The sequence below is a fragment of the Culex pipiens genome, chromosome 2 (assembly GCF_016801865.2).
Source record: "Culex pipiens pallens isolate TS chromosome 2, TS_CPP_V2, whole genome shotgun sequence".
Taxonomy (NCBI): Eukaryota; Metazoa; Arthropoda; class Insecta; order Diptera; family Culicidae; genus Culex; species Culex pipiens.
The window spans coordinates 95,041,683-95,055,887 of NC_068938.1; the positions used below are offsets into that span (position 1 = coordinate 95,041,683).

The 14,205-nt window shown below is 45.0% G+C and overlaps 1 protein-coding gene across 1 annotated transcript in view; it reads left to right on the forward strand.

The window, feature by feature from the left end:
* Positions 1-14,205, forward strand: part of LOC120425843 (uncharacterized) — a 187,938-nt gene that overhangs the window by 76,733 nt on the left and 97,000 nt on the right. Inside the window, exons 3-5 of the mRNA XM_052706942.1 lie at positions 11,439-11,652; positions 11,750-11,851; positions 14,026-14,142. Coding sequence (XP_052562902.1) covers positions 11,439-11,652; positions 11,750-11,851; positions 14,026-14,142 — 433 coding nt within the window. The remainder of the gene's footprint in view (positions 1-11,438; positions 11,653-11,749; positions 11,852-14,025; positions 14,143-14,205) is intronic.

Consider the following 14,205-nt stretch of genomic DNA (forward strand, 5'->3'; position numbering starts at 1 on the left):
TTTCGTTTTTTGCTTTTTGAGTGTTTTTGAATAACCCTGACTCAAGGCGGTTCTAAAAACACCCAAAAAGCAAAAATTGAAAATTTGGTTTATAGGACCTTATCAAAAAAAAAACTCCAGATATACACATGATGCTAATTTGTTGAACATGTTTTTTGCATTAGCTGTCAGACAATCTGACAATCATTGTTATTAACGTTTGAGTTTAGTAAAGGTCATCAAAATTCTGACATAATCTTGAACAATTTTGCAAGTATTAGTCATCTTCAATTGACGATCTTACAATTTTCTTGCAATCTTGAACAAGATGATACTAACTCGCGAACATCGAACCTCATCAAGCGGATTCTCACGCCGATCTCATCATTAGCACCATCCAGAACTTCCTGAAGAGATGCTGCATCGTCCAAAACGTGACATCACCAAAGATGACGTCGTTCACGTGTCATTCCATCCATCACAACTTCCCACTTCTTGGCCATGAGTCAGGTGCCAAATCCATAAATCCATGAATCCGGTAGCAAATTCCGCGTTCTTCTTCCACAACTCGGGAACGGCGGCGTCGATTCATATAAAACTCAAAATAATAATCTGCACACCGGATGTACCCGAAGGGTATAAAAGCGACTCTGAAGTACCTGATGTGTTCGAAGAAGACACCCCGATTCGTGGAACTGCACACGTCGTCGAGTGGTGCGGTGGCCTTAACCCTGCCCGGGTCACCACCACCGCCACCACCCGAAAAGCATCAAAACTTTAACAACGATGACGACGACAAGATCGTTATCGCCTCTTGCTCCGAAAACACGAGTCGCTGCTGATGCGACGGTCAATGCGTTAGAATCTCGGAATCCAAGCCCGCTCGGTGATTAATTGACGATTTCCTTCCATTCAATTGTCATCCGACTGTTGGTTGGTTTCTTCGCGGGGTGTAGTTATTTCGGGAAAGAATGTATTAAAATTTAATTTTCAAACCCGCAAACTCGCATCATCTTGCCTTCTGTGTGTCGTGTGTCGTGGTCGTTAACCAGCCGGTCGCACTATAGCTTAAGTATAGTGATTAACAGGATGATCGTTAGGGTTGGGAGGCTTTCGGAAAACAGTTGTCATGTTGCGAAGAATAGATGTGTGAGCTGGGTATTTGCTGGACATTGACACAGATTAGCAATTAATTAGCGGAATGGGAAACCACCCAAATTGGCAGCGGATGTTTGCCAAAACAATGATTTTTTTGCGGTGGGAATCGTCGTTGGAGGTCGGAACTAGTTTGACGTTTACATACGATTATTTTGGTATGTTCTGAGATACTGATTTTAGTTAATGACAGAGTATTTGACACTGAACTCATCAGAAAATTTTATAGTTTGATGAAATTTCCCATTTTGAGATAAATCTGTTAACCTGGAAGACATCCAGATCGTACCTCCAAGGGGATTTGATTATCTAGAATATTTGATTGAAGTATTCAACATAGGTCACCTGAAGCAATACGGATTATGATTTTTTCGAAAAGGCCCACCATTGATCGTATAGGAATCCAGGTGGCAACTCCAAAGAGTTCTGAATAATCCAAAACAATTCACTGAATAGGTCTCTAAAGTTACCTTAAGCTATACCGATGGAGAATAAATCGATAAGCGACTGATCGTAACTTTAGTATGATCTTAGAAGAGCCAGAACATCACCCCTGGTTACAATCTTGTACCATTGAACGTTGACCTTCAAGAAAAGTGACTCGATTAATTTCTTGTAACAAAAAGGTTACATTGTGTACTTTCAGAACAAGCTAATCACTCCAATTATCGTGTCTAGACTTGCGGCTATCTTCTCTTAATTGGTACCTCTTAATCCCACAGATCCTCAACCAGATCTGCCATTCTCCGTTCCATCCAGAATGTTTAAGCTCCGATCACCGAGGGGTCGACGTCCCCCGTAACAATGTTGAACCCTCCCCACCCCGTTATCACGACGAGGACGCCATCTAGCGCCCAGAATCTTGCCTCATAAATAATACCCAGCCCGGCCGGGACACCTTCAGCTCATAAATTAACCATCGCACACGATCCTCGAGGCGCGCGGCCGCGAATCCTGTGTCGCACCACGTTTTTTTCGAGTTTTCATCACATAACTCATCTCGGCAAGATTCACTTTTCCGCGAGAGCCCCGAAAGATGCCAGATATTCAAATTTGGTGCCCCGCGCGCGGCCTCGACGGTAACTTCACTTTCCGCGCCAGGTCGGGCAAAAATTCTTACGCGAAAAAGGAAAATTGAATAATGAACTTGTTCGAGATATTGATAAGGGCGCGCAGACGGCCCGCGACGGGGCGCGCGCGATGTTTTGGGGACGTTTATCAAGCTGAATTTCAATGGGATGCAGCTGGGCGTCGTGGCTTGTTAAATGGATCATTGGATCGGGATCGCAGGGCGCGCTTCGCGGCTTCGAGGTGTTAGATCGTCGATAAACGATTCTTGAACCCGCGGGCTTATTTCCATTGGGTTTAATGGTAAAGGGGGGAGATGTTTACGAAATTCCAGGCTTGTCGTACGGACATCGATAGCTCATTAACCGTGCTGTGTTTAATCCGACTCATCAACATTCCTGGCGCATCGACCAGTTGTTGGTTCTACGATTAGAGCTTACGACCATCACATATCAAGGGGCGCTGCTAAATGCACCTAGCGATTAACCGGCTCCAACAGAACATAAAATTACCCGCCTGTTGATGCGTACAACACCGCAGAAAGAAAGTACGTGTCTAATCACGTTTGCCCAGGTTCAGCCTTAGCATTCTGGGGCCGTGCAATACCCGATCTTAAGCCGAGGAAGTTCTGGAAACACTCGCCGCTTACGCGCATAAAACTCGCCTTAGTGCTTATCCGCTTAATTGCCCCGACTCGGTGAACACTTGGCGATCGCGATCAACCCGTGTAGAAATTACCATAACTTGGGTTTGATGGGTGTCTGCTGGGCATAAAAATAAATTGGGACTTGTACCCTTTTTGGGGCGCCCGCAAGCTCACCCAAGTGACCTTTAGAACTCGCGCGAGAATTCAGCCATAAAAACCGATCACGGCTCGACGTTTCGGCGAACATCTTCTTCCCCAACCTTGTAGTTCAGCAACCCCCTGAAATCTATAATGTAAATCAAGGGGGTACAGAGGCTTACGGGCTCGTAAAATTAAGCTCTTCGCGATGTGTAAACAACGGCCGCTTCACCTTGGACAACCGCCGAGTCCTTCAGAACTCTCGGTGTGGCGTGCACCCATTAGATACATGCCCGATTTATGGGGCGTTTAGCGAGGTATCGTTATAAAGCGGGCAATAAAAATCTATTAGGGAAGAGTGTGGGGGACGATTCCAGGGGACTCCCGGAAAATGCCTAATGAATTAAGAATGGCTGATTAAGTCCACGCGGCCTGGAGATAGATTCAACGTCCTCGGAAGCCGTCGTCGAGGTCGGCGTGATGCGCGGATCGATTTATGGGCTCATCAAAATCGGTTCGTTCTTGGGTTGAGGATCGCGCTTCTTAATAAGTCGTGAGTAGCGGCCTAATGAGGTACATCTATCTTGCTGTTGGTTCAGCAGGATTAACAACTTTGTTATGGCGTGGAACAACCAATGAATAATGGCTGTGGCTCTTCTTGAAAACTGAAACATGGTTGAGTTGATTCTACATAATTACTCACATGATTCTTAAAAATTGGGGATCATCCGAGGAATCACTGAAGTTCAGACCTTTAGAATTACGAGGTCGATGGATTTTGACCCCGGCTCATAGCTACTCATTGAAGCTTCTCACTTATAGACAAATTTGTTGACATGTGAGAGTGTCCACGATCATCAAGGAACTCCCTTATATTAAGATCTGTAAATCTACCGCCGAAGCAAGCAAAAGGACGGTCGAAGTTGACCCTCGATCATACCGGCATAGCTTCTGTGAGCTTGGTAGGTCACCTTGCTGACATGTTTGAGTATCCTAAATCATCCAGGAACTCTATTGTGTTAATACCTGAGGGTCTACCGCCGTAACAAGTAATAAGTCGGCGGATTTTTAACCAGGATCATACCGGGATAGCTTCAGTGAGTATGGTAGACAACTTTGTTTAAGTGTTGGGGTACCCAGATCATCCAAGAACTCGTGATTTTTTTTCAACCTTGGCTAAGACCTGTCTACCACCGTAACAAGCAAGAGGTCGGTGGATTTTGAATCCTGATCATACTCAGATAGCTTTAGCAAGTTTGGTAGACTGCTTGACTGATATATTTTGGAGTCCTGGTCAGTCATGGGTGGATTAAGTATACTAGACTTCTTTGGTGACATGTTTGAGTGTCCTAGATCATCCAGGAACTCCATGGTGTCTACCGCCGTATCAAGCAAGAGGTCCACAGAGGCTTAGCCCGTATTCTACCCGGATAACTTCAGTGATGATGGTAGACAACTTTGTTGAAGTGTTGGGATTCCTAAATCACCCAAGAACTCGCTGATCTACCGCGATCTACCGCCGTAATAAGCAAGAGGTCGGTGGATTTTGAATCTTGATCATACCCACATAGCTTGAGCGAGTATGTTAGACTACTTTACTTATACATTTTGGTGCACCGAGTCACCTAAAGACACTCTTCAGTTGAAACCTGTAGATCTACTTCCGTAACATGCATGATTTTTACAGAGGATCCGGAATGCTGCAGTGAGTATGGTAGATTTCTTTGCTAACATGGTGAAGTGTCCTGGTCATCACAGGATTACCTGGAGTTAAGATCTGTTGGCTCTCTTTCTTAAAGCAAGAGAACGGTTGTATTAACTGCTGAATGTGAGGTTCATAGAAGCTTGATTGGTTTATACAACAACGATTAACCTCAATTAAATCGAGTCCAAGTTCCGTTACATCCCGAGCCCTTACGAAATGTTAATACTGCCCTCATTACACTGCGTATACGCAGTAATTATAAGCTAACGGGTACCGTTAGGACCACAACGCGGTGATCCTCCCATTACACCGCAATCTATCATCTGAGGACGCGATAAGATAGCCACACCGCGCTTCCCCAGAAACTTAATCCAGTTCGCGCGCTCGCTAAACTCATCACATGGACTCTGGCGGAAGATCAAAAACCAGTAACCCCCCCACCCCTTCCAAACACGTTTGCCATGGCCTAACATAACACCCAAAAGGCCATGCTCTCTTTGAAACAACATTTTAAAATGTAAAAAATCATATCTCCGGTTGGTTTCAACCAATTTTGATGAAACTTTCAGAGCAGGTCCAGTTTTTAGTATAGTTTCAAATGAACTTTGAGTTGGGTCAGAATTCCGGATTGTTCCGGATTTATCGCAGATTCCCTTGGGGTACCTTTGTTTTGGCCAGTGGGGTCACTTTATGTTTACTTAATATTTTTCTTTAACAGTATAAAGTTTTAGTGGAAAAAACTGAAGTATTATCAAAAACAAATACTCCTATGCGTATATGGCATATGATGACCCCTCCACATAGCTCTGGGACCACCGGAACCGGTTCCGTAGTACAACCGTGGGGGACAAAATCTAGAAGTCACAGAAATATGTCATGCGAATGTCAAAAAACATCTACTGGATCTGAAAAGTTGATTGCTAACCTTCAAAAGAGTGTCCGAGGCCATCCGGACACTTTGGCCACCTGGAACCGGTGAATCCGGAACATGGTTCATGGTAGAAAAATGTTATCTGTAATTCCCATAGTGCGACATGTCAAAAAACATCTACTGGCTCTGAAAAGTTGATTGGTATCACTCAAATGACTTTCCGAGACCATCCGGACAATTTGGCCACCTGGAACCGGTGAACCCGGAACATGGTTCATGGTAGAAAAATGTGATCTGTAATTCCCATAGTGCGACAAGTCAAAAAACATCTACTGGCTCTGAAAAGTTGATTGCTACCCCTCAAAAGAGTGTCCGAGGCCATCCGGACACTTTGGCCACCTGGAACCGGTGAATCCGGAACATGGTTCATGTTAGAAAAATGTTATCTGTAATTCCCATAGTGCGACATGTCAAAAAACATCTACTGGCTCTGAAAAGTTGATTGGTATCACTCAAATGACTTTCCGAGACCATCCGGACACTTTGGCCAACTGGAACCGGTGAACCCGGAACATGGTTCATGGTAGAAAAATGTGATCTGTAATTCCCATAGTGCGACATGTCAAAGAACATCAACTGGCTCTGAAAAGTTGATTTGTATCACTCAAATGACTTTTCGAGACCATCCGGACACTTTGGCCAACTGGAACCGGTGAACCCGGAACATGGTTCATGGTAGAAAAATGTTATCTGTAATTCCCATAGTGCGACATGTCAAAAAACATCTACTGGCTCTGAAAAGTTGATTGGTATCACTCAAATGACTTTCCGAGACCATCCGGAACCTTTGGCCACCTGGAACCGGTGAACCCGGAACATGGTTCATGGTAGAAAAATGTGATCTGTAATTCCCATAGTGCGACATGTCAAAGAACATCAACTGGCTCTGAAAAGTTGATTGGTATCACTCAAATGACTTTTCGAGACCATCCGGACACTTTGGCCAACTGGATATGGTGAACCCGGAACATGGTTCATGGTAGAAAAATGTTATCTGTAATTCCCATAGTGCGACATGTCAAAAAACATCTACTGGCTCTGAAAAGTTGATTGCTACCCCTCAAAAGAGTGTCCGAGGCCATCCGGATCCCGATAAGTGTACTCATACAATGCTAACACATTGTGTAAACTGTGGATAACACTCTTTTGAGGGGTAGCAATCAATTTTTCAGAGCCAGTAGATGTTTTTTGACTTGTCGCACTATGGTAATTACAGATAACATTTTTCTACCATGAACCATGTTCCGGGTTCACCGGTTCCAGTTGGCCAAATTGTCCGGATGGTCTCGAAAAGTCATTTGAGTGATACCAATCAACTTTTCAGAGCCAGTAGATGTTCTTTGACATGTCGCACTATGGGAATTACAGATCACATTTTTCTACCATGAACCATGTTCCGGGTTCACCGGTTCCAGGTGGCCAAAGTGTCCGGATGGCTTCGGACACTCTTTTGAGGGGTAGCAATCAACTTTTCAGAGCCAGTAGATGTTTTTTGACATGTCGCACTATGGGAATTACAGATAACATTTTTCTACCATGGACCATGTTCCGGGTTCACCGGTTCCAGGTGGCCAAAGTGTCCGGATGGCTTCGGACACTCTTTTGAGGGGTAGCAATCAACTTTTCAGAGCCAGTAGATGTTTTTTGACATGTCGCACTATGGGAATTACAGATAACATTTTTCTACCATGGACCATGTTCCGGGTTCACCGGTTCCAGGTGGCCAAAGTGTCCGGATGGCTTCGGACACTCTTTTGAGGGGTAGCAATCAACTTTTCAGAGCCAGTAGATGTTTTTTGACATGTCGCACTATGGGAATTACAGATAACATTTTTCTACCATGAACCATGTTCCGGGTTCACCGGTTCCAGGTGGCCAAAGTGTCCGGATGGTCTCGAAAAGTCATTTGAGTGATACCAATCAACTTTTCAGAGCCAGTAGATGTTCTTTGACATGTCGCACTATGGGAATTACAGATCACATTTTTCTACCATGAACCATGTTCCGGGTTCACCGGTTCCAGGTGGCCAAAGTGTCCGGATGGCTTCGGACACTCTTTTGAGGGGTAGCAATCAACTTTTCAGAGCCAGTAGATGTTTTTTGACTTGTCGCACTATGGGAATTACAGATCACATTTTTCTACCATGAACCATGTTCCGGATTCGACGGTTCCAGGTGGCCAAAGTGTCCGGATGGCTTCGGACACTCTTTTGAGGGGTAGCAATCAACTTTTCAGAGCCAGTAGATGTTTTTTGACATGTCGCACTATGGGAATTACAGATCACATTTTTCTACCATGGACCATGTTCCGGGTTCACCGGTTCCAGGTGGCCAAAGTGTCCGGATGGCTTCGGACACTCTTTTGAGGGGTAGCAATCAACTTTTCAGAGCCAGTAGATGTTTTTTGACATGTCGCACTATGGGAATTACAGATCACATTTTTCTACCATGAACCATGTTCCGGATTCACCGGTTCCAGGTGGCCAAAGTGTCCGGATGGCCTCGGACACTCTTTTGAGGGGTAGCAATCAACTTTTCAGAGCCAGTAGATGTTTTTTGACATGTCGCACTATGGGAATTACAGATAACATTTTTCTACCATGAACCATGTTCCGGATTCACCGGTTCCAGGTGGCCAAATTGTCCGGATGGTCTCAGAAAGTCTTTTGAGTGATAGCAATCATCTTTTCAGAGCCAGTAGATATTTTTTGACATGTCGCATGATATATTTCTGTGACTTCTAGATTTTGTCCCCCACGGTTGTACTACGGAACCGGTTCCGGTGGTCCCAGGGCTATGTGGAGGGGTCATCATATGCCATATACGCATAGGAGTATTTGTTTTTGATAATACTTCAGTTTTTTCCACTAAAACTTTATACTGTTGAAGAAAAATGTTAAGTAAACATAAAGTGACCCCACTGGCCAAAACAAAGGTACCCCAAGGGAATCTGCGATAAATCCGGAACAATCCGGAATTCTGACCCAACTCAAAGTTCATTTGAAACTATACTAAAAACTGGATCTGCTCTGAAAGTTTCATCAAAATTGGTTGAAACCAACCGGAGATATGATTTTTTACATTTTAAAATGTTGTTTCTAAGAGAGCATGGCCTTTTGGGTGTTAATGTAATACGACGAGGCGCGAAATGGGATCCGCGCGCGCGCTTATCGCGGCGGCCAAACTTGAGGAACCCCGGGACCACTCACGTGCGATAGCGATCGCTCTCTGGGGGTGATCGCAGCGCTTTAATATTCGATTAGCGGCTGCTGCATCAACTTGCGTCCTATTATTATACGAGATCACCTCCCGATATCCTGGACGTAAGTGTAGTTCTGATGGGCACAGTCCCGAACGTATAATTGGAATTCGGTGGACTGCGAGCCTTGCGGCGCTGATGATGGGTTCAATAATTTTAAATGTGAATTTTAGCACCCTGGATCGGGGTTGGTCCCTCAGGAGGGACCCCATCGCAGATGGGGGCGAGCAAATTAAATTTTAATAACAGACCGTCACTTATCGGCATCGCCGCCGCGCCCGTCATCGTCTCAAGACATCAATCAGCAAGATCTTTGATCTGCGTGTGCTGCGGCTACGCCGGTGGTGTTCATCGCGAATTCCTCGACCTAGCCCTGGTAGGATCGGCGTTGAATTGATTGAGGTGCGAATCAACAAACTTGATAATTCCGCGCGATTCAACGCAATTCACAATTCAATTTCATTACCAAGGTCAGAACCTGCCACCAATGGGAAGGGCCGCGCTCTAGGGTCGACGAGTTGGAGGAATGTCGTCCGACGACGGCGGCGCAGCTGCTGTGTGACTGGAATACCGACGCGAGTGCACCCAAACGAGGGTGGTCGGATTCGCTGACAAGTTTGACAAACTGTTGAAGTAACTCATGAATTGACCTTGAGTTACTTTGAGTTCTCTCTTTTCATTTCGATTTTCAACTGTGAACTTATATCAAAACAAATCACTGAAAACTGTCAAAACGAATGAACTTAACTCACGAAGAGAACTTGAGTTACCTTGAGTTCATTACTAACGCCATGACTTTTGATTGAGACACTTGACGTCAGAAATTTATTCGAGATACTCTCAGGTTCATGTTGTGAGTGACTTTATCAGTTTGCGAACAGAAAGAAGATCAAAAACCTTAGATATTTTTCAAATTTCTAACCTTCTATCAACAAGAAAATCGTGACGTCATAAATGAACTAAAATCACTAAAAGTTCAATTCGTGAGTGACTTTAACAGTTTAACAGCTACACGGAGAAAAAAGAGATCCCAAAATCGTGAAAATGCGTTCATGAAAATGAGAACTCTTTTTGCTCCATGTAGGTATACTGTCCGCATTTTTCTGTAAGAGATAAAAGAAGGTGAGCCAAAATTTTGACACGAGTTGGTTTTGTCTTCTAGAACGCTGATATCACACTCGATGTCAAAAAGACTGCCAACAAACGTTCAAATCGCTGATCACGTTCATTGTCAGCGCTCCCTCGTTTGGGTGTGCACCGCAGTCAGTTCGCTTGATTGGGGTAATGCTTCATACAATGCACTGCCGGCCACGATAGCCCTTGCGGAGGAATCTCCCGGTGGGATCCTTCGCGGAATTGAATCGAACACGAACATGTGACTCTCGAATCGAAAGGGAAAAATAGCGCGCCAAACGAGTCGCGGGGTTGGGCAGGGTGGATCGCGAAATAAAATGGTGAAAATTACGAGCCTTTCGATGGCTATTTTTATGGTATCATCCCATATATACTGGGAGCTGGTGTTCGGAGGAGTCCCGGGGTGGGGCGTTTCTCACCAATATTGGAAGTGGTGGCCGCGCAGCAATCATATTGTTGCGATGTATATTGTTATGAGGGCTTATAAATGTTTATGGGTGCTCGTGTCATATTCATCATGTCTTCTGGGCGAGAAAAACAGCTGATTAATACAGTCGAATGGTTATGGCGTTGTGGCAGGTTTTCCGAAGGATTGTTCAATCGAGTTGCATTCTTTCGGGGTGGAGTCATTTGCTAATTAGAGTTGCATTCTTGGTCGGTGTTATTTACTGAAATGTTAAAGCCAGCTTTCACGACTTTTGCCAGAACATTGCTGGCGAAATGCTATAAAAAAAACTTCAGAAGATTGTCGTAGAAAAGATTCACGTAGCAATGAAAAAATCTTCATGTAATGAGTTTCAGTGAGCACTCACTGAGAGAGAGAGAATCAAAAATAGATCAAAGAATTTTCAACCTCACAAATACATTTGAAGTAAAAACGTCAGAAGCCGCAAAACGTAATGTCACTTTTTGCGTCCGACCAATGTTTGTAAACATTGTGAAAATAATCAAAACAAGTTGTTTAGTAGTGTGTGTAACTCCGTGTAAAACTTAAAATTGATCATGTTTGACAAAATCGAGGTTATTTCAAATTTGAGATCGAGTATTGTGGATCTGTAAATGAATTATCGGATGATTAGCAACTAAAAATCAGTAACAGCTGATCATAAAGTGCAAAGAAGCATTTGAAGATCATTTTCCAAGCAAAATAACGGCATTTTTAAACATCATCGCTTCAATTACGGCTATTACGTGAAGGTCGAATCCGGCGCGACCTGCATATCGCAAGACTCGCGCATCACGAAACATTTAATTGATAATAGCTCCGGTTGAAACGCTGAAATCGTGTCTATTTCACCAGCCTTCACCGGAAAAGCTATGGCGATCTCGAGATCTATCGCGTGCCGTTTTAAAATCTAACGACGATTTAATAACTTAATTGCAACTACACAATATTGATTAATTCTTTTCTTCTCCATTCCAGGCGAGTTCACAGTACTCGGCGTCCCGGAAAAACGTCGGCATCTTCGGGCTGAAGCACGAGGTGTTTTTTCTGAACCTGGAGGACGGCTACTTCGGCTGCCAGGTCAACGAGTCCACAGACTATCTGCAGCTGTACGAGCTGTCCAAGCTGTGTGATGGCACATCGGACTGCTACATGGGCTCCGATGAGCTTAGAAATAAGTTAAAATGTACAAGTAAGTATCGGGCGCGGGATCACGCGACGACCTGGTCCTAGTAGGCCCAACTCTAATCACTTCCTTGTTCTTCTTGCTCTCTCTCTCTCTCTTGCAGATGATTGTGATAAAGATGGCACGGCCTGCTCGAACGGAGCGTGCCTAGAAGGCCAATGCCATTGTAATGATGGCTTTGGAGGTTGCAATTGTCAAGTTCCAGGTAAGTTGGCCGCCGCCGACGTGATCAAGAACAATCACCCAAAAGGGTCGTTGGGATAAAGTTCCTTTCGCCAAGGCTGCTCGATCACCGCCGCCGCCGCGCGATTATCGTCATCTCGTGTAGAAGGGGTTCGGATCAGACCGGAGAACACAACTGGGGAAGAAGACCGTATCTCGCAAGACATTGTTCCTAGCGCCCCGGACAGGTCCGTTCCGTACTCGCCCGTGCAGAATGTGGCGAGTTGTGTGTAAAACGAACGAAATAATTCAGGGCCTTCACCGGTTGTGGCAGGTTGAGATATTGGACGCGCAACAATGGAGTGACCTCTTCGGGTAACCAAATCGGCGCCAAGCCAAAATCCCGTTACGCGTACTACTGCTGCCCCCGGGGATGCAAAACAAGTAGCATTAGCACCAGTAAATAACCGAAACGTTCTCCTCCCACAACAAATAACAGACCCATCAGAGTAGGCCGTCAGCCCGTCATTAGCATAGAAGCGATCTTCTGCAGAAGCAGGCCATGTTCGACCGTAAAGACGACGAAGAAGGCCATGATCGTCGTGATCTGCGCCCTCACCCGCTGGATCCCGCTGAGATTCTATTGCCTACTGGCCCCGTGACACTTGAAGGGAACGAGAAGAAAGGTAAATTAGTACCTTTCTCCGTCCGCAGGACGGATCGGACCCGAAAATGCCACGGGGTCATTGGGGCCTCCAGAAGCGCGGTCGTGATCCCCGCTGAAGGGGGGTGTGATACAAATTAATAAAGCGATCCGTGCATGTAACACTTTTGCCGAGCGGGTTAGGCAAGAACATTCTTGGACCTCTGGTAATAACAGAGTGCGCGGGGTAAATCCAGCACGCGGAAGCACAACATTGGATTTACAGTTAGCGGGGCTGGCTCATTTAGAATGGGGCGAGAGAGGTTCGTGACTTGATTGGAAAATATCAGCCGAACACTATCCGTGTGAAAGGGTCACCGAATAATTGAAGACGCCACGACTTGGGCATTTCAAGTGTTCGAATAGCAATTCTCTTTGTTAATGAGACACATTTGAAACATTTAAATCAGTTTATGAGTCTAGGAATACGTTTACCAAAACTGAAAATCAAGCTCTCCAATTCCCAATATCACCAACCCCGTAACACCTGGTTCCAGTTAATTTGGACTAAGTGGCACTCTAATTAACAATCCATCCAGAATAGACGGCCGGGGTAGATCTTGATATAACTGAAATAATAATAGCCCATTTTAACACATTCTCCCCTCTCCACCCAACCTTCCTCGCAACCCCCCCGTCAGTTGTTTTCAACTTTCAACGGCTCATATAGCCCCGGCCCAGTCCTACCTGCTGACCACAATCAGCAATCAACATGATCGTGTAGACATGCTAGCTAGAACACGAAACCGGGCAGGCGCAGTGCGCGATCAAGAACTTTACCTTTCGCAAAAAAAAGAATCTCCAGCTCCCCCCACCAAGAACTGGCGGACGCGGACGCGGGAGGGTACAATCGATCGTAAATTCCGATAATCATCGCGGCGCGACTATCGACCGGCATTGTCGGAGCCCCCGGTGGGGAGTTCTGGCGATCTGCTAGAACATCCAGCGCGCGCGCGGGTCAAACCGTGTGCGTCAAAAGTTTCTCTCAAAATCAGCCCGACCGAAGAATGTTCAGAACTTTAACGAGATGATAGCCGGCATCATGACGGGGTAAAATTTTCCGCGTGTTTAGGGGAAATTCTCGTATCTTTGGCAGGTTAAGCTCTCGCTCCTAACTCCATCCAATTTGCTGATTTTCACTATTTAAACAACTAATTTTGCAAAAATTTTGGTAGAAACTTGCTTGCTCACTTCTTATTGAGCTATTTATCACTCGATTTCAGTTGAATACGCTTTTATTTAGCTTTAATTGCATGTCAAAGTTCTGACCTGCCAACATTAGAGGCACGCTGGAATTAGATGCTGTTCCCCTACATTGTTTAGAATTTAAATAATAGTATTTACCATATCGATCGCGATGTAGAGAAGATGGTGCGCGATAATGGTGGTGATCGACTGGTCCTCAGTTTGGCAGTTTAGCACGGCGAAATTGGCGGAATGATACCGATTTTTTTGGCTCGAGAAGAAGAAAGATGATAACTAACGATTTCTGTTGCATTTTTTTTCTATTCCAGACGAAAACGAGTGTAAATATCGACCCTGTGACGTTTTCGCACACTGTACAAATACTTTAGGTAGCTTTACTTGCACCTGCTTCCCGGGCTATCGGGGAGACGGCTTCCAGTGCGTGGGTAAGTAACTGAACTTGTTTTTTATCCTCTAATTTGTGCAACCAACTAGCAGCAATATCTATC